We start from the raw sequence: 26,358 nt of genomic DNA on the forward strand, positions 1-26,358 counted from the left end.
GTTATTGCCAAGTCTTCACATTTTTAGTATTGACCCAATGCCTATTTTTTACATAATGAATTTGCCTAACATACGAGGGGCGTTCAATAAGTAATGCCCCTGACCCACTTCCCATAACAGTAGAGCAACGAAACTTGGCACAGTTATTAGTCTCTTTTTACATAGGAACCACCCAGAGTTACGCATTTCTCCCATCATTTTATGCAGCTCTGGAGACCGTTTTTGTAGAAGACCCCAGTTTGGTCCTCCAACCACGACGTGACTTCAGAAATCAAGGCTGCATCATATGGGAAACGCTTTCCTTTCAAAAACAACATCATGGCTGGGAAGAGGTGAAAATCAGAGGGTGCAAGGTCAGGAGATTAGGGGGATGGGGGAGGAGTTCATAATCGCACGCCTGTGCTTCTGATCTGGCGACACGTGAGTTGTAGACCGGAGCGTTGTCCTGCAGGAAGAGGATGCCTTTGCTGATCTTGCCCGCCTCTTGATTTTAATAGCTTCTCTTAATTTCTTCAAAAGTGAAGCATAATAGGCTCCTGTAATTGTGGTACCCTTTGCCAGGAAATCTGTCATCACTACTCCGTCCTGGTCCCAGAAGACTGTGAGCATGACCTTGCCAGCGGAGGGCTGCACCCTTGCCTTCTTTGGAGGAGGTGAGTCACGGTGCTTCCACTGCATTGACTGGGCTTTGGTCTATGGATCATAGTGATGGACCCAGGTTTCATCCTGTGTAATCAGTCTTCTGAAAAATTTTGACTCATCTTCTTGGCACATCTCCAAATTCACCCTCGAGCACTCGACGCGTTCTTGCTTCTGGAAAGGTGTGAGCAACCTGGGAATCCATCTGGCAGACACCTTTTGCATATGCAAATGGTCATGAATGATAGTTTCCACATACCCGGTACTAATCTTGACCTCATGGGCTATTTGGCGAATAGTTATGCGTCGATCTTCCAAAATGGCAGCCTCAACTTGACGGACAGATGCCTCATCAATGGCAGAAGGGGGCGACCAGATCTAGGAGCTGTTTCCACAGAGTTCCGACCATGTTTAAATTCACGATGCCAGCGTTTTACAAGGTCATATGATGGGGCATCATCACCATAAGTTACTTTCATTTCATCAAAAGTCTCCCGTGGTGTGCCTCCTTTCAAATACAAAAACCGGATCACTGCTCGACACTCAACTGGCTCCATTTCACACTTGACTCTGTTCAAACACCTGTAAATCAGAAACCACAATTAGTTCAGAGCTGTAATTTGCCACTTAATCTATAAAGATATAAATAATTGCACATGCAAAATTTCAGCTAGATCAAACAAATGCAAGTGGGTCAGGAGCATTACTTATTGAACGTCCCTCGTATTTATTATTCTGCTTTGTATAAAACTTTAGCTATATTAATACTTCTGGCTATCATTTTTTTGACATTCTAGAGTGTCAATATTTTAATAAAATAATGGTACCTTTTTTTAATTATAATGTTATTTTGTAAATTAAAATCAAATAATATTTAATATTCAAATTTTACCCTTAGTTGCAATAGTTGAAGTAAACATGTTCTTGTTCTGTTCTTTACTTGATACAATAAGTTATCCTGAACTTTTCCAAGTGTAATAATTTTTCCTATAATTTTCCAGGTTTATAATCTTAAAAATATTATTTCTCTTGCTCGCATTTTTCCATGTAATTATGTTTTTTCCAGGTTATGCTATTATGCTAATTAGTAATGCGTGAAATGTATGAATTAGCGTTATTGTTGATAAGTTTTCCTTACCTCAATGACGCCGGTGATATATATTAAAAGTCCCCTTATAGAACTATATTCATAAAAATGTATCGAACATTATTATCACCTTCAAATTTGAGAAACAAGCATTCATAACTTGTTTGCTGTAAAACTTCATTGCATGAGATTGATACCATGAAATTTCTCGAATCGAGCTCTATCATGTAAGCTTAAGTAAAATATAGTTTGTTTTTAAAATAAAAAAAGTTAATTATACTTAAATCCAATTTTTGCTCTACTTATATTTTTTTTTCATGATATTTTACTTCAGCTTTTTTTATACAAATTTTTGTTACCTGGTACCAAAACTATGAAATTCTGCATGCTTTCTTTTATCATTGAAGCTAAGATAAAAAGTTTTTGCTTTTAAAATAAAAAAAGTTATTTCGATCTTAACTCGATAGTAGGCGTTACTCACTCTCCTAAAATGTTGCTTCAGATTTTGGTGTAAACTTTTTTTTCTACTGGATCAAATCTTTTATGCCGGAATGTAGCTAGAGATCAGTCCTCTTCAAAAATGTTAACAGTTTTTAATTTGGTTCAGAACTGAATTAGCGACAAGCTCTGAAAGATGCTGCATTTGAGTAAATTGCGGCATTAAGAATATCATTCAACTACCACAGTAGTTGAATGATAACTAATTACTTAGTCATGATTAGCATATGCAAGTATACATATACAGAGACACACACACATATGTATATATATATATAGATATATACACCTCTCTCACTCCCTCTCTATTGTTCTCTCTCTCCCTCACACACATACATACACAAATAAATGTCTGAAATATTGAATGGTATATCTATAATATTATCTATCAATATAGTTATATTGTTATTTCCATATTATTTTTAAACAAATTTCGAATTTACTTTATTATGCAGCTGGTTTGAAGAAAACCTCCAGCATACCTCTTATTAATCATAGGAGATAATACATTTCAAAAACAGTTCGAATATATTCTCAGAGTGACTGATATTGGTCTGTTCATTTTCCTCAACTTGAGTAGATATATGACTGGAGCTAGTCTAGTAAGAGGAAAAGTAATAAAGTGCTTGCAACTAAAGATATACAACAGCTAACTATTGACGTTAAAGTCTACCATGTCCCAAAATAAACTGATTCACAGAACAATTTTTTACACAAAGTTCCTCGACCAAATCTATATCTGGCATTGGGTGCATAGATTGTTTTAAAGTTATTGTCCCAAAGTTCTGCGCAGTGAGATCGAAACAAAAGCCAAGGAGCTGAGGAATTACATTTGTTCTTAAAGAACATTATTATTTGTCATGCTTTTTTTCTACCTGCCATTTTCTCTTTTTGTAAGCGGCGTCTTCCATTTTTAAATCAAGAAGATCTATAAAACTGATACTCGCTTAAAATTATTTTAATATTTCGATTTTAATTCTTTTTTATGATGATAAAACTATTAGAAACTAACAAACAAAATTCATTCCTTTGGATGGTCATCAATTTCTCTACCTTTATTGATCGTTTTGATAGCTAATTCTTTTGCAAGTTACCACTCACCGCCGGAAAATTGAAATATGTTCTAAATTGTTTTCAAGCACTTACTGATACAAACTGCAAAAATGATATTAATCATCAAGAAATATTGTTTTTCTTTCATTTCATAATAGCTTCTAATTTACTTTTTTAATGTTTCATACAATGAACATGATTACTCAGTTCCATAGAATTTGCGAGTGTTAATTGTGAGCAATGTAATGTAAGAATCAACATCGTGTCAAAAGTCGATATTAGACAACAACGTAATAAACTTATTCATTAACTGTCGAAGTGTCCATAAGACCTCCGAATTTTTAAAGAAAATTATATTGTTTGGAGATAAATTGTTCTAATGAAACTAGAATTTCCGAGTGAAACAAGCAATTTAATCTTTAAAACACATGCTTTTACCTTTCTTCCGTTACTGATCAATGAAGACCTTCACTTCAGTTACGAGGTCGATTCGGGTTTTTCTATATATCAGTATATGTATAAGAAACTTGTTGTATGAAAATATCGATCGTATGCAAGCAAATCCAGTGCGTATTTCATCTGATGTACTGACTGAGTCTTTGCAAGGTTCTTGCTTAGTTTATGTTACCTAGATGCGGCCTCTAAACAGGAAGTGATTTCTTTTCTGTTGAGATAGATATATGAAGCCTGTTCAGAGAATGCCTGTTTCCAGAATTTTGTCAATGCCTATACTTCCACTTTTACTCTCAGTCAATAATCGTAGGTTTTTTTTTCTCCGCTGACTGCTACTCTATTGCAATTCAAACAAATCAACTAACATATGGCTGGAGATAAATTTACACAAAATAACCACCCTCAGCTCCCACTGCGATCTCAAGCCGGATCAGGAAACTTGCGCATGATTCCTTCAATGTGAGCTTGAGAAAATCTTCGAACACCTTCGACATCTTCACCAGATGCTCGGTATTCATGGTGCAAACTGAAAGTATTGTCATTCTCAACACATCTCACTCATTATAATTCATGGGATTACAACTGGGGATTAGGAAGCCTGGTATTGGGACTGGGGATATCATAGAAATTGTCCACCAACCACTTCTTACTATTTCCGGACATATAGCAAGGGGACGAATCATGATGCCATACACGTAGCCTTCAGAGAGCAATCTTCCCCTACCAGACTTAACCACAGTCTTCAGTATCTTCGTATAGCCGTCTAAACTAAGCGTAAAGACCTGTTCATAAGTCGTTGGTGGATTTCGAAGTGCAGAGGCAGTCAGAATGCCTATTGTCTCCCTTCCTGCTGGCCACAATATCACAGTTGCAGCTGTTTATGTCACATCTTATGGTATTTACAGCGTTCACAGATCATGGAACAACAGTCACGGTGTCAGTACTTTGATACCCCACACGAATCATCATGATACATGAAACTCTTTTCCAATATTCACATGGCCTGGAAGTAGTACGGGATGGTATCAAAAAGTTCCAGGGGAAGTTCTGTAGCGTGCCAAAAGATGTCGGCACATGGTTGCATGTGTAATAAAAGCTTGCAATAACCATCCTGAGGCAGTATGCCGAGGGAAATTTTTGTGTTTACTTCACAAGTTGTGAAATTTGTGTTTATGTGATCATATATATGCTGTAGTCCGCGATTTTGTCATGCTCAGGAAGTTGTAACAAACAGCCAACGAGAAATTTTTGCGTTAAACTTAGGAACTCTGCTACAGAGACATTGATCATGCTTCGGTAATCTTTCGTTTTTGAGTGGCACGCTTTCTTCAAAGCAGAAGAACGTCCCTGGAAGACAATGAGCGATCTGGAAGACCTGCCACGAAATTTGGTATTGTGTATCGAGACTGCAGTTGAGAGTTCTACTGTGAAGTTGAGGTGCACACACATAACACACACACACACACACACACACGTTTATCTCACCGAATAAACTGCTCTTCTCTCTAGACATCACATTCTGCGTCCCCTTCCTAGTTTCTACAATCACCTGATAAATAATTCCTAACTTTCCTGTGAGCACTAACCGATTATCAAAATAATATACTTACTCAATAATAATAAAAGTTAAAAATACTTATACAAATTTTAAAAAACAAGTAATAAATTTTTGTGGAGAGGCAGAACTGAATGAATTTCACCAAGAACAGAATCAGGTTTTTTACAATAAAATACTACCACATTCAGCAACATATAGATATTGATTATAGACATTCATCTAATGCATCCACAATGAAACATCGAGAAATACAACTGCATTTACGCATCAGAAATAAACGAATTCATAATAAACCAGTGTCAAACACAAATACATTTCATCAAACCACATCTCAGCATTAAACAACTTAATAATGAAATAAATTCAAATATATAAATAAACAATAGAAAAACAGAACATGGAAAATTTTGTATCGTGCAAAACGCATAAATCTATAAAGAGTGCAGCATTATCACGAACACCACCAAAAATAGCAACAACAACAGCGATCTGAACACGTGTCAAAATATCAACTTCGCTCACAGGCCAAATTATCAAGCATTTCTAGAAACCATCCAAAAGACGATATGAAAGAAGAAGCGAAAATTACACTAGCTATCTAAATATATATGTGTATATATGTTTGATCATCCCTTAAATAATGCGGTTTTGTCAATTGCATTAACAGAAGACATGAGATTTAGGACTGGTACTTATTTTATCGACCACGACGGAGTTTGAACTCAGAACGTAAAGACGGACGAAATATCACAAAGAATTTAACCGTGTATGCTAATTATTCTCCCTGCATGCCGCCTTAACCACAATAATACATTTTCTACTAAAGGCAGAAGGCATGAGATTTAGGGGAGAGGGCTAGTCAATTACTTCCATCCCAGTACCCAACTAGTACTTATTTTATCGACCCTGAAACAATGGAAAGCGAAGTTAATCATGACGAAATATCAACTCAGATCGTAAAGACGGATGAAATGCCGCTAAGCACTTTGTCCGGAGTGCTAACCATCCTGGCAGCTCAAATATCCCGAAATCCCCAAAATGTGAGAACCACAAAAAAAATAAAATAATAATAATTATAATAATAATTCATATGCCAGGAAACCTAAAAGTATCAGATCTACAACAAAATGTTTTCATGGCGATTATCCTCATTGTAAGAAAAACATTGTCGACTTGGAAATAACTGATTTTCTAAAAACTCTTTCAAAACCGAAATATTACAAACGTATAGAAACTTAGTTCTCAGATGCTGTTCTCCTTCCGCTACAGCATATCATTGCCAATCATAAATAACACTCATACTAGAACGTCCAAATTGCTGTTACATGATGTTTCTGGATCAGACTCGGAACAATTCGTATAAAATCTAGCAACAATAACGTAAATAATACTAATAATAATCCTCTCTACAATAGGCACTAATCTAGCAATTCTTGTGAGAGGTGTTCCTTATTGCTAAACAAGTAATTACATAAACTGTTAAGTACCTGAACTGGTAATTACCCTAAGTGGTAATTATTTTATCGACTCTGAATGGATGAAAAGCAACGTCGTTATTCACAGCATTTGGACTCAGAGAGTAGTGAGGTGGAAGAAATTGCTAAACATGCATTTGATCATAATTGATCATAACGAACTGAAATATGAAATCAATAGGATGTGAAAAATAAAGCATTCAAACATCACACCAGTAATCGTAGGTGCATTAGGAACAGCAAAGGAAATCAATAGCAAAATAGAGAAAATCGAAGCAGATAGTGACAGAGCTATTGCAAACAGTTTTCTCAGTATTCCGATGTTGTTTTTCTGTTTCGCTGAGTCCAATCGTCACTGTTTGGACTAAGGTTTACTTATACAGTAATTTAAAATCAGGTTAAAAGCATTTGTTTTCCTCTTCTTCATTAACGTTAGCCATTTGTTTCGCTGAAGGAAAATGATTGCAAGTCATTATTTATACTTTGTGCCCCACCACCTATACGGCAAGTTTTGATAAATACAACGAAAATGATGATAATAGTAATAAAAGTGAAGAAAAATTAGCTTAATAAAAGTGGTAGTAGTAGTAGTAGTAGTAGTAGTAGTAGTAGTAGTAGTAGTAGTAGTATTAGTATTAGTAGTAGTAGTAGTAGTAGTAGTAGTAGTAGTAGTAGTATTGGTGGTGGTGGTGGTGGTAGTAGTAGTAGTAGTAGTAGTAGTAGTAGTAGTAGTAATAATAATAAATAATGAAAATAATAATAATAATAATAATAATAATAATAATAATAATAATAATAATGCTATTTGTAGCAGCAGCAGCAGTAGTAGTAGTAGAAGTAGGAGTAATTGTTGTTGTTGTTGTTGTAGTAGTAGTAATTTAGTTTCAAAATGGTCAACACGCATCACATAAACTAGCAGATAAATGTACATATCCAGCAACAAACAGAACGATAGCAAGATAAAAAAAAATAGACAGACCTACTCACCAGAATACCAAAATAATTGTACCCACATCCAACTTTGTTGTGGTTAGAAAGAAAAATAAATAACAAAGATGCCCCTGTCGCCAAAACATATGGGCCTATAGTATGCTTGAAAATTATATGCAAACTGTACACTTATTGTCTGAATATGTTTCTCCAAGACCACTGCTAAAGAAATGGTATGATAACTGATGAACAGGCCGGAGGAAAGGAAGGTGTATGGGGTTGTGTTGAGCAGTTTCTCAACAAAGTTTTCCTTTAGGGAGCTCAGCAACATCGCCGTTATCTCTTAATAATATGGCTAGACTACGAGTCATTCCACTTTGTTCCTCACTAACAGGTGCATTTAACAAGACCATATCTCACAATGCTTTTTGCAGTGCCAGTGTTAGTACCAACATTTGGTTTGTTTGACTGGATACCCAACAAGATACGCAGACTGGACATCTAACCGGAAGGGTACTGACCACTGCTGGTATCTTCTACGTTTACGACCATACCGATAGAGTCTATGTGAAACGAGTTGATGTTTGTAGAGGTCAGTAGTCAGTTCAAATTGCTGTCCGATAACAGCTGCTGAAGAAAGAAAGAAGTACATTCCATAAATACTGAAAATTAAGAGCAAAACATCTTAAGAATTAGTGAAAATCTACTGGGCATGTTCTCTGAGAATATAACAGTCTCCTGCAACTGAAAGGAGACTGGACTGGCCTACCAAAACAGAAGCTTGGAGGAGAAGCGGGCATCATGCCAACAAAAAGCAATGCATGGGTATATATTCCGTAAGCTAGAGGGCAACAGCAGCATTGACAAGAAAAGAAACCTCGCCCGGACGCGTAATAGATACATTACATCCCACCAAGAAGGATATGCCTTCGCTATCAAGGAACAGGAGATAGTTATTAAATCCTGATAAACAAGAGAGACAATGATATCACCAAACGTTTACGTTGTAATAGAAAATGTGAGCTCTGCAGAAGATATCACCAGTATCATTAGCAGTTGACCCAAATTGTCTACCAGATACTACATGCCCTGTGGCATGACATAGCTGCAAAGACTGTTTATAATGCTACCCACAGGAATGACTGCCCAGACGTATGCATCAAAGTTACGACAGATGTGCCAGAGAAAGCAAAAAAGGACAAAGTGGGAAAACCCGAAAAGGAAAATAAGGAAACGACGGAGGTGACCGTGGAAGAAGCTGGAAGGCAGAAGAGCGACAACAAGGAAGGCAGCGAGATGGAATTCACGCAAGAGACGCACAAGAGGAAGAAGCCCATTTCCATCGACTCCCCTTCCCAAACATAAAAAAAACAACAATGCAAACAGACAACATTAAAACAATTCCCCAACTCCACCCCTTTGGCACTGTGTTCGTGGGGACGAAAAATGCCAAACCCCACCCCATAAACCCAGAAAGAAAAATAAAGATAAAGATATTTCTCTCGACTCGAAAAATGAAAGAATATTTCGTTTCGTAAAGGCGCACCATCAAATAAAACTCTTAAGCAGAACGGCAGACAACCAGTCTGCTGTTTGCTACGCAAGGGTGTGCGATGACGGGTGGATGGACAGAATTCTGCAAGAACAGCTGAAAAAAAAAAGGATGTGAATGATATCGCTCAAGAAATAGCGGACGGGAAAATAACAATTACCCTGGCAGCCACACCAAGCCAGAGCCCGGTGGCCACACCGGTAAAAATCCCAGCGGTTATGTCTACTAAGGGGAGAGAGGGAGAAGCAGTCAGACAGAAACTGCCATACGCCCGGTCGCAACCGTAAGTAGAAAATTTAATCTTTCGTTCATCAATGATTAAGTTAGGTTGTATAAATGTGCGTGGGCTGAGGTCGAAATGGAAACAAGCTTATTTCCTGAACGACCTCAGGATACACAGTATAGATATAGCCGTTGTAACCGTCTATACAAACTGGCAACAGAATGGGAGAATTTCCAGTGCTCTAAGCCGGAGAGGGATGACGCTGGTCCAGAAAGATCCGAGCAAGGGGGATAGTATTAGTAACTACCGGTCTATAACTCTACCTAACGTAGAGTTAAAGATTTTGGCCAAGGTGCTAGCGAAAAGGTTGATGGATGTCGTGGAGAAACTTGTCGGGAATGCACAGACATATGCAACACCCGGCAGGTCGATCCAGGACAATCTTCACCTTATCCGCCACACCTTAGACAGGCTGGGTAAATTAGCCGGCAAAGGTGGCGCAATAGTCCATTTAGACCAAAGTAAAGCATTTGATAGGATCAACCATCAGTACCTGGCGGTGGTCCTCGAAGCGGCTGGGCTGGGCCCAGTCTTCCGCGGATGGATCTCTGCTATGTACAGCAGCATCGAGTCCACAGTCCTGATAATCCGCCCAATGTCATATTTTAATTTAAGGTAAAAAAGGTGGTGTCAAAAAAAACAAAAACCCAGTTAATTGTACAATAATGAATGCCATTTGTAAATATATTCATCCGAACTCAGATATCATTTTTGTGTGTTTGTAATGTTCTGTAATGTGCCCCTGTGTTTGATTGTATAGTCATAAGAAATATATTCATCATTAGCTCGTGATTAACACACGTTGAGGACGGGAAACCACCCAGAAACTCGAGTACATGTGTATCACGTAAAGCCAGAGAAGAGCGCGATGACCTCTCCTCGCAAATACTAATCGGACACACAATGTGTGTCGTTAGGCAGCTGGAAGGGATGTCTTCCTGGGGCTATAAACGTCACTAGCACTGTCCCGTATAGGACGCCAAGCTTGGTTGGCAATTATATATATATATATATATATATATATATATATATATATATCTGAGTTTGTCTGTGTCTATTTCTTCCAACTACTGCTTAAAGACTGGTGTTGTTTTTTACGTTCCTGTATCTTAAGAGTTCAGCAAAAAACCCAAATAAAATCGGTACCAGGCTTAAAAATGTATATGACTTGCAGTCGATTCGTTCTACTAAAATTCTACACGGTGATGCCCCAGCATGGCCATAATCTAAATGATTGAAACAACTGGTGTGTGTGTGGGAATATATATATATATGTGTGTGTGTGTGCGTAAGATATATATATATATATATATATATATATATATATATATATATATATGTGTGTGTGTGTGTATATACTCCCACACACACAACACATGTATATTGCATACACATACATACAGTAACTAGAAATCATGTTTTATGTTTTGGTCCTTTAGAAAATATATGGATATGTATGAATATGTGTATGTATGTGCATATTCATTTCTACACACACACATATACGTATACACACACATAATCCGTATGTATACACATATAAATATAAATATATATGTGTGTGTGCGTGTGTGTGAGAGAGAGAGAGTATGAGTATATGCATGAATTTAAAGAACAAATGACAATTCAACTGTTAAAATTATTTCTCTACACTACAGGTATAAACTTGTTTGTGTATTTATGTTTGTGAGTATACACACACCGACACCCACACAAACACGCAGACACACACAAACACACACACACACACACACACACACACACTGACACACATACACAAATATATGTATATATATATATATATATATATATATGTGTGTGTGTGTGTGTGTTCAATTAGAAAATATTTCACTGCATTGACAGAGATTCATGGTTAGATGGTCACACGGTTCAGATTGTTTGCACAGACAGTTTCATTTCCTTTTAAATAATAAAAAACAAAAAGAACAAAACCGTAACACAACAATTATTCAATACGAAATATATATAAATAAGAGAACTTTTATGTATGAAAAGTGGTAATCATTTTCACTCGTTAACATTTTACGTGTTGTTCATCACAGAATATTAAAGAAATATGTATTCCTTCTCAGTCGGGCACGTCATTCGAAAAGCAAATCTTCACGTACTTACTATCCTAGTGCTGTTATTGCAGATGTACTTGGTGGGTAGCGTGAGTTCCAGAGAATATTATGGGATTCGTATTAATCCTTCTGTAACTGGCATTCCAGAAGAAGACAAATTGAATAAGATGTCAAACATCCGATCACGTATTGAGTGCTTTTCTTTCTGTATGACAAATTCCAAATGTGGTATGATTATTTACAGCGGTTCCGAGAGAGTATGTATCCTACGTAAAATCAAGCAACTACCTGGTGCCCCATCATTTATCGACATTCCTCCAAACAGTATTTACACCATGCTTCAAGCCCGTGAGTAGTTTCCTTTTCTAGTGTATGTGTTGCGCATATTATTACCTTTTCTTTCACTTATTATTTAAACCCTCTTCTTTTGATATCGAAGACGATATCTGTGGTCTGAGATAAATTTCGACCCTATTTCTAGGTCATCGGAGACGTAAAGATTCTCTTTTTGGATCATGTTGCAAATGTTGTTCAAAAATAATTATTCTTACTGTCATTTCAGCTTAGTAATGTCGTCTTAGCATAATCTGCAATGTATTCAGACCTACGTGAAACTCGTTTTTTTTAAAGACAGTTGTATATTTATATGAAGGCGATTTTTTACAACTACATATAGGCCATTTTTAGATTCGTATCGCGCTAGTGTGTGTATGCTTGTGTATTGAGAGAGAGCGTGTGTATGCTTGTGTGTTGAGAGAATGTGTATGTGTGTGTGTGCTTGTGTGTTGAGAGAGAGCGTGCTTGTGCGTTGAAAAAGAGCGTGTGTGTGTTTTTGTGTTATGCGTAGGTATGAGCTTTTTGATTATAAATTTAATACGTAAAGTATCTTTTGGTAGTATATTTTTAAAAACTCGTGTTTGTTTCTATAGATGAATGCCCAACAAAAAATGGTTTTATTATCATGTAAGGTCACTGGTATAGATAGATAAGATCTGGTAATATATATTAATAAGGATCACAAAAGTCATTGGATGCAGAAGGCTTTTCCCTGATCAGTGGATTATATCGGAGACTCTCGAATTATGCCCAAAGGAAAAAAATTAGTTTTCAATGAAAAAAGTTGTCCATAAATAAAATTTAATGAAAGTAAAATTTATAAAAAAACGTTATTTATAATTTTTCAAAAAATCCAGTCATTGCATGCTTTTTGTAAGATCAAGTTTTCTCTAAAATAAGTCTTGCTCCAGATAATGTATTCTTAACAGTAAAGTTGCAAAATATTGTTTGACTCACTTGATGTTTTGGAAATATCGAATAATGTTTCCGCAGTAAATTAAGTTTGAGAACCTCTGAATGAGACATCTTGCTGCTATAATTGCACACACAACTACACCTGACATATATATAGAATAGTTTTCTACGCCATTTGGTAATATTTAATTTAATATTGATAGGTTCCATGTAAAACAATGGACGTTACCATCAGTGATTGGTGTTGTGAAGGCCTGTGTATAAGTAAGCATTTTATAATTGTTGATTTCAAGAAAGGTTAGTTGAAGCAGCATCAGTAACATTCCTGACTGTATTTTTGACATTTTTCGTTGAATATATTTCTTTCAGAAATATTTAAGTTCTTATTCGAGTTATAGATTATTGTTGCTGTTCTTGTAGTTATTAATCTTCTTGTCGTTGTTGTTGTTCTATTATCACAATTTGATCGTATTTGGTGCTTTTCGTTACGGTTTACTTCTCCTTCATTGGTATCTAAATGAGTATGTTTGCTAGACCCAGTAGGTGGCTTATTGAACTGTTATCGCATGTTATCGCTATTGTTTATGCTGTGCATATGCTGCTCCACCTAAATTAGTGAAGTTAGCGTCAGATACCTTCACGGTGTGACGATTATATATATAGAGAGAGACATACACTCAATCATATATACATAGACACATTTATTTACATACTTATTTATATACATCAGTGGTCAATGAGGAAAGGAGGCGGAGAGACAGCTACGGGAAGGAAATAGAGATGAGAGAGGGATATTTTGCACTACGTATATCTACGAGGCTGTATCAAAAAGTTCCCGAAATAGTTCTGTAGCGCGCCAACAGTTGGCAGCACACCGTTGTGCGCGTAGTGAGAGCTGGCAGTGACCATCATGAGGCAATGTGCCTATTGACATTGCTGTGTTTACTTCGTAAGTTCGGAAATTTGTATGTTTGTGATCATTTGTATGCTGTAGTCTGCTATTTTGTTATATTGAGGAAGCTGGAACAAACAGCCAACGTAAAATTTTGTGTTAAACTTGGGACGTCGGCTACAGAAACATTGAGCATGCTTGCCAAGTTTACGGTGACGAGGCAACGGGTCGAACGCAATGTTTCGAGTGGCACGGCTGCTTCAAAAGCGAGTGAGCGTCCCCGGAAGACAATGAATGATCTGGAAGACCTGCCACGAGAGTCACCTCCGAAAATATGGAGTAAATTACTCAGATTGTGCATGACGATCGCTGGAAGACACTCAATGACATTGCTGATGTTGTTGGTCCATCGCATGAGTTCAAGCAGGAAATCCTAACATCTGAATTGAACATGCGACGTGTCTCTGCCAGGTTTGTCCCTCACCAGCTGACTACTTAGCAGAAAGAATATTGCATTGAAATCTGTCAAGGTTCTACGTCAGCGTGCCACTGATGACCCGTCCTTCATGTCGAGGATCATCACCGTTGATGAGAGTTGGATCTACGGGTAGGAACCTGAGACGGAGCAGCAGTCGTCACAATGGAAAAGCCCTCCATCTCCACGACCGAAGAAGGCACGACGGAGACGCAACTCAATCAAGAGCATGCTCATTGCTTTTTTTCGACATCTACGATCTTATGAATCGAGAATTCAACCCTCAGACCGTCAATCGAGAGCTCTACTGCGATGTTTTGAAGCGTCTGGAGGAGGACATTCAGTGAATGCAACTGGATCAGTAGAGCGTGAAGAATTGTATTCTTAACGACGAGAATGCTCCCTGTCACGGAGTTCTCCTCTCTCCTGAGTTTCTCGCTAAACACAACGTTGTATCGCTTCCGCATCCACCATATTCACCAGATTTAGCACCTCCGGACTTCTATTTTTCCCCAAGATGAAAACGCTGTTCAAAGGTTGCCGTTTTAACACCATTGACGTGATCAAGTGCGAATCGCAAATGGTCCTCGACTCGCTTACGGAAAATATTTAGGCCGGATTACAAAAGTAGCAGGACCGGTGTATTGCTGCTCAAGTTGACTATTTCGAAGGAGACAATGTTAAAACGTTTTATTACACATAACTTGTCCGTGAACTGTTTGATATCACCTTGTTTGATATCACCTTGAGGGTAAATTTGGGGAAGTGTGTTGCTCAGAGAGGAAGAAAGTCTGAAGTTTGCAGGAAAGTCAGATAAATAGAAATTACTGAGCACATTTGATTAAAGTGGAGTTAGGAGTTAAAATTGTGCAAATAACATCATTGCAACTAATCGAAAAGTTCGGAAACATTGTGTATACGAGTGGAGGCTGAAATGTTCTTGTCTTTGGGCAAAAGAAAATACAGGAGGATCAGTTAATTATGATTTTATTTAACTTTTCCCCTTCTCAGATTCACACACTTATTACATCGGTCCTTCAGTTTCCTTGAGCCATGTAAAATGAGCTCAGAATGTTGAGCCTCCAACCAAGCCTCTGTAGCAGTGATCACTTCCGAATAGGAGTGAAATTATCATTAAAAACTACTGTTTGCTAATTTAATTAACAGGGTATTTTCCTGCGTTGTGATAATAACACATCTCAAATCTCAAGAATATTTCTTAGAGGTCTTGCATATATTCCTATATCCTTTCAGCTTTTTGGGGGTGTTGTGTTGAGTGCACCAATTAAAAGAAGATTTTTTTTTTATATGCAATCTAATATCGATAGACTGTGTAGCGATTAGAATGAACTTGAGTTGGATTTGAACTCAGTAATTTAAAGCATTAAAAAATTACCACAAGTTAATTTGTCTGATCATTTATCTATTCTCCCGCATCCCAGCCACAAATTAAAATTGAGAATAGCTCAAAGATATTAATAGTTCATGATACTAAGCTCCAGTTCACCTCTTATAGAGCGGACCCCTGATCCAAAGCGTTCCAGATATAACCATTCGTTATTTTAAAAATGGTACAGTGTATTATCTGTGTTGCTATAACGAACGCATTAAATGATGTTTTAGTGTCTTTGTTGTTGATTCAACTCTTCGTGAGTCGTATTAATGAATGGCAGAAGGTGTTTTGTTTGCATATTTAAAAGATGAGTGGAATATAAAACAGTTTTATCTGCAGAGGAGTTTTGGGTTCTAAGCGGCTGAGAGGACATTATTATCAGAGTTAGAAGAGCTTAGAAGAGATTATTTAATTCGCATAAAGTACATTAGTCGACAATCGAAGACCCATTAAAGAACCAGTCGCTTCATATGCTGCGACAAAACATCCCGTTAAGAATCTCCCAATCCAGTTTGAAGATGAAGTCGATAAATGAGCATTAGTTTACTGGAAGATTCTCAATCAGCTGTAGTTTAAAATCATATAAAGGAATCAAATTCACAATATATCTCATATCGAAGTTGCCAAGACATGTAACTATAAATGTGTCGTGTAAAAATATGATAAAATGACTATTAGAAATCACTGAGTAACGGAAAAATACACAAGGTGATAAAAAAGGGAACCTTTAATAATAAGTTAGAGATGCTTGAGATAAGAGCAATAATCGGGATATTCGTAAGTTAGGAAGGTTACTTCTTTACGCTTTAATGATGCAGTAATCAGTTTCTATTCATATTAATTAAGATGTGGGGAGTATCAACATTGGTGAGTTTAACACCTGAGCATACATTTCTAACTTTAGTGGATGGAATATCGATTGGTCACACTATCTTGATGTATCGTGAGGAATAAAATATTTAATACATAATAACTATGAGCATTACGGGATGAGAGAACGTTGTAGAAAAGAAAATTTTAGAAAGAGATTGTGTACGGAAAAACAAAACTGGAAGGTAAATGATTATCAATTCTGCTTGTCAGTGTACAGTTAGAAATCAGTCTGAATTGGGGTGTACTGAGTGAGAGAAAATAATTCTAAGTCAGTCAGAAGTTAATATTGGCCTGAAATTAACACAAGTTATTACCTCTCCAAAAGATTTAACGCATGAAACATATTTTTCCTTGTCTTCCTAAAGCTGAATGTCCAACGTCAGACAGCTACACTTATCAACCAGAATTTAGATTATGTTATCAAATAAATTCAAATAAAATGTCATGGAATAACGCTGCAGACGATTGCAATGAGAAACGAGGACAACTTATTCACATTAGAAATTTAGAAGTAATGCTCTATCTACAAGAAAAATTGAGTGAGTAACAGTTTGTTATTTTATACACACACTCCCGCACACATAACACGCACTCACGCGCTTTCTTTCTCTCTTCCTCTCATTAAAAACATACACGCGCACGCGCACGCGTACACACGAGCGCAAATGTACTCAAGATATATCAAATTTCATAAACTATAACTGTTCAATGAAATTCTTGATTTAAATTTTCTGCTATTTTGCAAATTACATTCCGTTTTTCTTGCAATTATTTTCTTTTATTTGTACTTTCTACTCTGATTATTTATTTAGTGACTAGAAAATACACCAACTTTTGATAAAATATCGAATGTAGTCACTAATTTCGTACATATTTTAAAAGAATTATATTATACTATCATTTATTCTCAATGCGTTACAAAAAATTTATTTATTTATTTATTTATTTACGCTCGTTCAATGAATTAACTAACTATTATTTAATAATCATAATAAATTATTTAATTCATTGGACGGGCGTAAAATTAATTGTAGACACAAAGTACTTTACTTATATAATAAATAAATTTTTAGATAAATAGCGACTAAATTTAAACCCTATTTTTGTTTCTAATTTGTAGTTATATTTTGTACTACTATTAATTCTAAAATTTAGCATGTGATCTTATATTGTATATTACATACTTTAATAAGTCTAATTTGGTATTAATTATTGAATAAATAAATAATTAAATAAATAAATTAATTAATTACTTGTAGTAGTGTTGTGATTGCACTTCTGTAGGTGGTTTGAGTATAAGTCAATAAGAGTTAGTAAAGGTTCTCTAAATACTTAGAGTTATATTATATTTAGATGTTTATTTTATTGCTAAATATATAATTTATTTAGTGCATATAAATTAAAAGATAGTTATTTCATTTTTGTGGTTGATATTGTTATTATTATTATTATGATTATTATATATCTACTAAAATTAATAGTATTAAGTATATATATCTTTTTGGTAATAGTTTTAGTAACGTTAAATAAATAATTTTGAATGTGTAGTAAAATAATTTTTTCTTTATGTACTCTTTATTTATAATGATAATATATGCTTTATTTATTCAATTAATTAGCGAAGTCTTTGATCTAAATATAAATTACTTTACCTATATAATAAGTTTAATCTATTATTATTTTAGCATTTGTTTTGAGTATTAATATGATATATATTTGTTATAAACGACAGTTAAGTTTATAGTTTGTAATAATTTTTTTTTATATCAAAATGTATTTATATCGTATATTTCGAAGTAAATTTATTTAGATGTTTATTTAATTAATTATTATTAATAAATTTTAATTACATCATAGTTTTAAAATTAATTTAAGCTTATTAATTAGTGGTTATAATATAGATACTGAATGAATTACTACTGAGTTAATATTGAATGTTTTAAATAAAGATTTGACTCCAACGTAACCATATTTTTTATATATATGAAATAAATTAATTTGTATAAGATTATTGGAGAATATACAGTAAATAGTAGTTATATAAATTATTTTAATTTATAGAGTTTTGAGTATAATTTATTGTAGTTAATTATAAATTTTAGTTTTATTGTGAAAGATATGATAGTGTATAGTGATTCTATTCTCTATTAATGAATTTGTTCTCTTTATCTATTAAATCTAAAATATATTCGTAGTTTTCATTGATGAAATATATTCGTAGTTTTCATTGATAAATGAATATTTCCATCTCTTTGTTCTATTTCTGTTAATAACGTAATTCCACAAGTTTTATTATAAACGCTTAAAAAGTTGTTTTCCGTTTCGAAATTTTAGTTAATGACTCGCTTTTCGAAAGTTAAGTAAACTTTTTTATTCAATAAATTTTATTGTATTCTATATAACTATTGATTGTTAAATTTGAATTTATAATTATTTTAGTTGTTTATGATAATTTAGATATGTACATTTATTTAATTATTATTAATATATAATTATTATAACTGAACGTAAATTTTAAGATATTAGTTAGTCACTGTGGTATATAGATCGTAAAAATTCTTTTGATAAGGATGATAATAGTGATGATAATAGTAGTAATAAGATTGTTTAAAGATAGGTTATACATTTTTAATTTGATTTTTTAATTTTTAAATTGTATTTCATAAATATATTATATAGATATTTATAATATTTATGCAACTAATAATGGACTAATTAAATTTTGGTTTTATGTTTATATATTTATTGATAGAGAAAATTTTAGATTTTTAATTACTAAATTTGTTGATTATGATTTAGATACTTATTTTCATGTATTTATTATTTTATAATTATTAGATGTGAACTTTAATCTAAAAATATTAAGAGTGATTATTTTGCTAAATAAATTGGTAATTAAATATTGGAGTATAACTGAGTTCGATAGTTTATTGTTTTTTAAGCCAAATTATATCTTCAAAGATAAATACATATTTCTATCTATTTTTTCACCTTAAAAATTAAATATTTAACATAATAAATGTGTTGTAGGAAATAATCTTAATGTTTTAAGTTTCAAATTTAGTTAATGGAGTTTCTTTCTATAAGAAAAATTATTATTTTATTTATTTTTTTAAATAAATATTGTTTAACTCTATTTGCATATTTGTTTAACTGTTATCATTAACCTGAAGATTGACTATAATTTTAAATCGAATTTAATTCAATTGAATTTAAACTTAACTGTAATTCGAATTTAATTGTAGCCATGAAACGTACGCAGTTTTTTTACTTATTATATATTGATCATTCATTTTTATACTTTTTGAGATCTAGTTATATGATTTATAAAAATATATATTATTTGCTTTTTACGTTTTGGCTTATGTCTATCACAGTTTGAGTAGCATAATAGTGGTTTTATCTCTAATTTATATTTTATATATTTATATTGTGTAATTCATTTTAATACTAAACTGAATTTTCCCCAGTAAGTTTGGAGTTATACTCCGTAATATTATATATATATATATATATATATATGTGTGTGTGTGTGTGTGTGTGTGTGTGTATGTATTTATGTATGTATATATTAATAATAATAGTATGACAACAAAAGAATGAATGAGACCTCGATATTATGTAAATAGAGGAATTTATCTATAATATAATATGTGACAATTAGTTGGTTGCCATAATAAAACACAGACTTTCGGTTGTCGGGGCGGAATACAAAAATGCTATGAAAATGACCATTAAATAAAGGGAAATTACTATGAAGATGACCGTTATTTAGAAAAACAAGAGAGCTATGATAATGACCGTTAAATAAAGGGAAATTACCCGAATAGGAAGAAAGTAAAAATACTCGAAGGTAAACACACGCTCATAGAATCCGCGTATGCGTGCATGTTCATACATGCACATGCGGACACGCACACCCACGTGCATGTGCATATATGCCTATGCTCGCTCAACCTCGCGTGAAATACATACATGCACACACACACACACCTATATGTATACATATGTATGCATCCATACACATGTACACATATACATACTCGCACACACGTACACATACACGTATATCTATCCATACGCGCAAAATTATGCTCATATACACGTCTCTATATGCACTTGCACAAATATGAATGGTCTGTACATTACCTTTCACTCTGCATATTTGTGCATGTACGTATAGAAACGTGTATATGAAAATAATTGTGCGCGTAAGGGTAAAAATACGTGTGTATGGGTATGTATATGTGTACATATGTATGGATACATAAGGTGTATGTGTGTGTGTGCATGTATGTGTTTCACTTGAGTGTGAGTGAGCATATGCATATATGCACATGGGCGTGCGTGCGCGCATGTGCATGTATGGAGAGTGGGTTTACCTTCGAGTATTTTTACTTTCTCCCTATTCAGGGAATTTCGCTTTGTGTAACGGTCATTTTCATAGCATTTTTGTCTTAATAACTGACGAGATGCCGGAGCAGAATTCTGCCCCGACATCCGAAACTCGAGTTTTATTATGGCAACAGACTAATTGCCACATATTATATCCTCTTTTCTCTCTTTCTCTGTCTCTCTCTCCTTACATACCCACCTTCCCCTTCATCCTTCGTCAACGCTCCCCCATAAGCTCACCTCACCCCTACACATTCCTACTCCACCTTCCCTATCCTTCCCATCCACCCATCCTATCCCCTTCACCCTCTCCCACATACTCCATCTCTACCCCACCCTCTGCCCACCCACATACCACAACAGTACCCCAACCCTCAGCCGAACCCACACCCCACCCGTGCTTTCCCCACTCTCGCCTCCCCACCTCCCAACAACATCACACACACCAAACTACATCATACAACGTTACTCATTATATCACAATACATCACCCACACACCAGCACTGACCAATTCCCATCCACACATTTTCACAGCTACACATACATATATGCACACGTCAAGACCACCAGCCCTCTTTCACACGCACATACGTACTCATTTATACACACACGCACCTTCGTGTTTGGGGTCATCTTTATTTTGTTATCTCCCCTACTTCTTCGCTCTCCTGTGTGACCCTTCTGTCCGGAGTCGCCATGATAGATCGGTAGTCACTACACATGTTTTCTCTCCTTGTTTCTCTCCTTGTTTTTTTCTGTGTCTTTTTCTGTAGAAGAGCATAGGCTCGAAACGTAAAAGACTTTTTCAATTTCTGAGCGTTATACTAATACATCTGTTTGTTTTGTACACCACCTGTCTTGGTCTTTTGTTTTTTCGTGAACTCTCTCCTATATATATATATATATACTCATACATACATATATATATATATATAATATATATATATATATATATAATATATATATATATATATATATATATATTATATATATATATATATATATATATATATATAAATGAACATGAAAACATGATATACGTTAAACTATTTCTTTATCGCTGCTGAATTATTTCTTTTTGCCACCGAGATCAAGGAAGAGATTTCGGTATCTAGTTGTGTGACAAAAATAGCAAGAATTAAATTTGAATTAATATATACGGTAGGATATGATTCATGGAAGAGCACGAAATTATTCTTGACACAAGCACAAAATCTAAAATTTGAGGCGGGTGGCTTGTAGTCTATTACTCTGATTGCAGAGAAATACAAGGTAAAGTTAGCCACGGAGGCATATAGATTCAAAATTTAAAAGGCTAGCACAAACACCCCGAATCATTTCCAAAACTCTCGAACAAACTTGGAGTGGAAGTTATAAGGCGTGAATAAATGTAATGTTTTCTACTGATATTATTATTTATAGTCTACTTTATGATGTTCCCTAACTTTCCTAATAACAATACGTGTGTAGCTGAATATTTTATGAAACCATTAAAAGAGAAAAAAATAGATAATTAGAAATATAATTATTACAGTAAGTGGTTGTTGTTTTCTAACGTTGTGATTTTACAATCCTAACATTCACACTGATATTTCTCGTAAGTCATATATTTGGGAAATAGCCTGAACAATTCATCTGTCCGCTCTCTGGACGTTTAAAGTGTGATCTTGCTCTTCAAGATTGACAAATACAATATTTCTCCAGATATCAGTGTTGTTCAACTAGCTAGAAATAACAGTTAAATTATCTTTTCTTCATGTTTATCGTCACTAGAAAAGATCCCATAAGGCCTCGTGTAGGTAGTGATCCACTTAAAGACGGATAGTGTCGTGAATGAGATCTTTGGTATTAAGTCACCCGTTGTTCACGGCAAGCCCAATGCTAAATAACAACTAAATAACAGCAAATATTCCTACTCCACCTCCACCTCTTCCTCCTCCTCCTCCTCCTCCTACTACTACTACTACTACTACTACTACTACTACCACCACCACCACCACCACCACCACCACCACCACCACTACTACTACTACTACTACTACTACTACTACTACTACTACTACTACTACTACTACTACTACTACAACGTTAATAAATTTCTAAAGATGTACTTTGCATTCAGCTTGAAAAGCACTTATATCATAAATATGTGATCAGCTTTCATATTATTCATAACCTTATACTGTAGAATCACGTTGCAAATTTTCCTAGGAGAAAGAAATATCAATTTTGATGGAAATTTTACAGCTAGTCAATGAGCGATAGTAACTTTCTTTTATTGCATATCGTAATGGCTGTAAACGATATCGAATATTTGGATTACAAAAGCAAAGTTGTAAACGCAAAAATCATTATCTTTCTTCTCATAAAGAAAATCTATTCCTTCTTAAGCCTTTCATTATGATCATCTGTTTTAAAAACAACTAGCAGTATAACACGGCTTTGACCGGGATTAAGTAAGGATTATTAAGCAAATTAAGATCTTTATTTCAAACCAAACTAAGTAGCATCTACGTCAAATTTGTGGGAAATTGGTTTATATATATATGGGCAACACAAACACATACACACGCATACGTGCGTACACCTATTGCATACAAGTTTTTTGCACACATACATGTTCGTGTGTGTGTTTGTGTGTGTGCGTTGCCCGTATATCAATAAAACACCTTTTTCGTCGATTGAAAAATAACAAAAGTCTTAACAAAACTTACTCGTCGCTAGAAGGGGACTTAACTCCTGTTTGCAAACAATTGTGATTTCTCCGACTTGAAAATTGTTAAAAGTTTTGGTTGAAAATTTATTTTTTACTGCTATTCACTGGTACCTGGTAAAAATAAGTTGACGAAAATACAGCTAGGATCTGGACGAATATTCTCCTGAAATGTATTGGTGAACAGTCAACAGCGTTGGAGAGCATAAATATTAACGTTGTAGCTGAGAAAAAGTCAGCTGACATGGAAGACAAGAAAGTAGCTGAATATTGGAAAGATTTACCTGTATCAAATGCCAGTCTCATGGCTTCTGCTCAAAGTTCTGTGCGCAATGAAATAACAATAAGATCTGATACGGTCATCATGAAAGCGAAGTTATCCCAAAATGTGATGGTCTTTGGGAGTGTCTCCAGTAAGGATGACGTCATGCATCCCACATCCTTGAGCAGGGATTAAAGCACAATACATTTAGCTATGCGAAGCTTCTAGAGACTGTAGTCAAACCCTACCTGAAGAGGGTTGCTACTGGAAAACCATATGTGTGGTGGTAGGATTCGTCGTCTTGCCATACCTCTTGAAATATTCAAAGTGGTTGTCGTAGAATATCTACGACTTCACCTGCTCCAACTTTGGAGATCCTAATTTCTCCAATTTCCATCCAACGGATTATTACGTGTGGGGCACAGTTGAGGACACCAACTGCCCTGCCTGCAACACTAAAGCCGTGCTGGTAGCCGAGTTCAAGGAGGTGTCTGAAGCTTTCCCATGTACATATTGAGGAACGCATGTGCCAAGTTTCGGAGCTGTCTTGAGGCCGTGATGGAAACTGAGGACGGTATTTTGAGTATACCTTTATCTGCTAGCCATAATGCTGTTATAATGTGGATCCTTGTCCCCTTGTATGTTATTGTCGGCACTATAATATTCTTGTCGTCACTATTACGTTGTGGTGGTATTCCACATCTTATTATCTTTGACTCGTCTATCGTGCTTTCGCTGATAGCTGCGCAAGACAATAACTTTTAAACGTCTACCTTGACGGTAAACTCGAACTCGTATATATCACGTAACTGACTCAGATTCCAACTGAGAACTCTTACAACGACTGTACTACTACTGACTTCCTACAACGATTGACTATCTGGCTTGTCACGGGGAAAGCGGGGTACCATTTTCACTACAACAATATTTTGAATATATTTTAAATATATTTTTTTAATTTTTTGATGGAATATTGTGTTTTCTTTTCCTTTTATGCAAACTTTCAAATTTAACCTGAACACCCTGTACATTGATTTTTGAAATGTGCTCAAAGCTCAAAGATTTGGGGAGCAAAGATCAATTAAATCGACTTTTGTCACTAGAGAGAACGAAATCCCAAGCCCAATCTGATTTCAGATAACATCCTGTCGACAAAATCTGAACTCCTGATGTAAAAATTGTGCGTTATAGTCAGAAGGCTTTGTTCTTAACGCATATTTTTCTACTTTGATTTTGCAAATTGCAGTATTTTCTTTGCATTAGTTATGATAATATAAGGGTTTTTTTTTTATTTCAATAAAATTGCAGTTCAGTGACTGAAACCAGCATACATGAATGTTCGGATTGTTTGTTTATTTTACTCGAAACAGGTTTATTTGCATTAAAAGCGTGGAAATGTGTGTTTGAAAACGAAACCTACATCGTGGGAATTGTTTTAGCCAATTATGCCGATTTGCAAACTTTTTTCAATCCAAGGCACATTCAATTAGGTTCAATACGATAGTCCATTAGATTTTTGAAATGTTATATACCTGTGTATGCATTATGTTTGCATTTATAAATATTATATAAAAAGGGATATGGGGCCGCGCATTACATTTCGCCACGTTTCAAAATATTTAGCCGTTTCTCTACTACACTAAAAACGGGGCACACTACCGGATCATATGCAGCTGTTAAGTGTGTTGCAGCAGAGTGAGTGAAAATATGTATGTTGAGTGATCGATCATTTGACTCGTTCAAAATGCATGATGCAATACAGAATACTCTTTGTCGGCAAAATTAGGGCCGGATGTCATGATTGATTACGGCTACGCCGGGGCTTAACTACAACAATAACAAGGATAACAAGAAGATACTATAATGGTCAAACATAGATCGAATGATAAGTTTTTGCAAGCTGATTCTTTACTTGTGTTTTATGTTTGTTTTTCAGAACAGTGGCCAGACGTGAGCTTTCATTTTGGATTATGTAGAGATATTGATAAGTACCTCTTGGTATGGCAGAATGGAGAAGCACTTACGTTTGGATTCTGGCAGAAGAATAGACCTGACAATTATGGAGGCGATCAGCACTGTGGAGTTTTAACTCATTATAGTAATCACAGATGGAATGATATAAAGTGTGACGACGAATGGGGATATATATGCGAGATAGTCGTGAGATAAATGTGTAGCTGAAAAAACCGTAACGCACACGTACACACACATACATATATACGTACTCTTATATATATATGTGTGTGCGTGTGTATGTATATATGTGTATATATATATGTATATATATATATATGTATATATATATATATATATATATATATATATATATATATATATATATATATATATATATATATATATATGGCGGTGCCCCAGCATGGCCACAGCTCGTGAGCTGAAACTAGATAAAATAAAAGATAAATAAAAAAAAATATATATATATATATATATATATATATATATATATATATATGTATGTCTAGCCAAATTG

The 26,358-nt window shown here is 34.9% G+C and overlaps 1 protein-coding gene across 1 annotated transcript; it reads left to right on the top strand.

The window, feature by feature from the left end:
* Positions 1–11,683: 11,683 nt before the first annotated feature.
* LOC118761540 lies at positions 11,684–25,965 on the top strand (the record flags this gene model as incomplete). The annotated part of the gene is made up of 3 exons (XM_036499554.1): positions 11,684–11,960; positions 16,862–17,035; positions 25,804–25,965. Coding segments are annotated over exons 1-3 (613 nt in total), but the record flags the coding sequence as incomplete, so codon positions are not given.
* Between the last annotated feature and the right edge of the window lie 393 nt (positions 25,966–26,358).

This window comes from Octopus sinensis, unplaced genomic scaffold (assembly GCF_006345805.1).
Source record: "Octopus sinensis unplaced genomic scaffold, ASM634580v1 Contig14915, whole genome shotgun sequence".
Taxonomy (NCBI): Eukaryota; Metazoa; Mollusca; class Cephalopoda; order Octopoda; family Octopodidae; genus Octopus; species Octopus sinensis.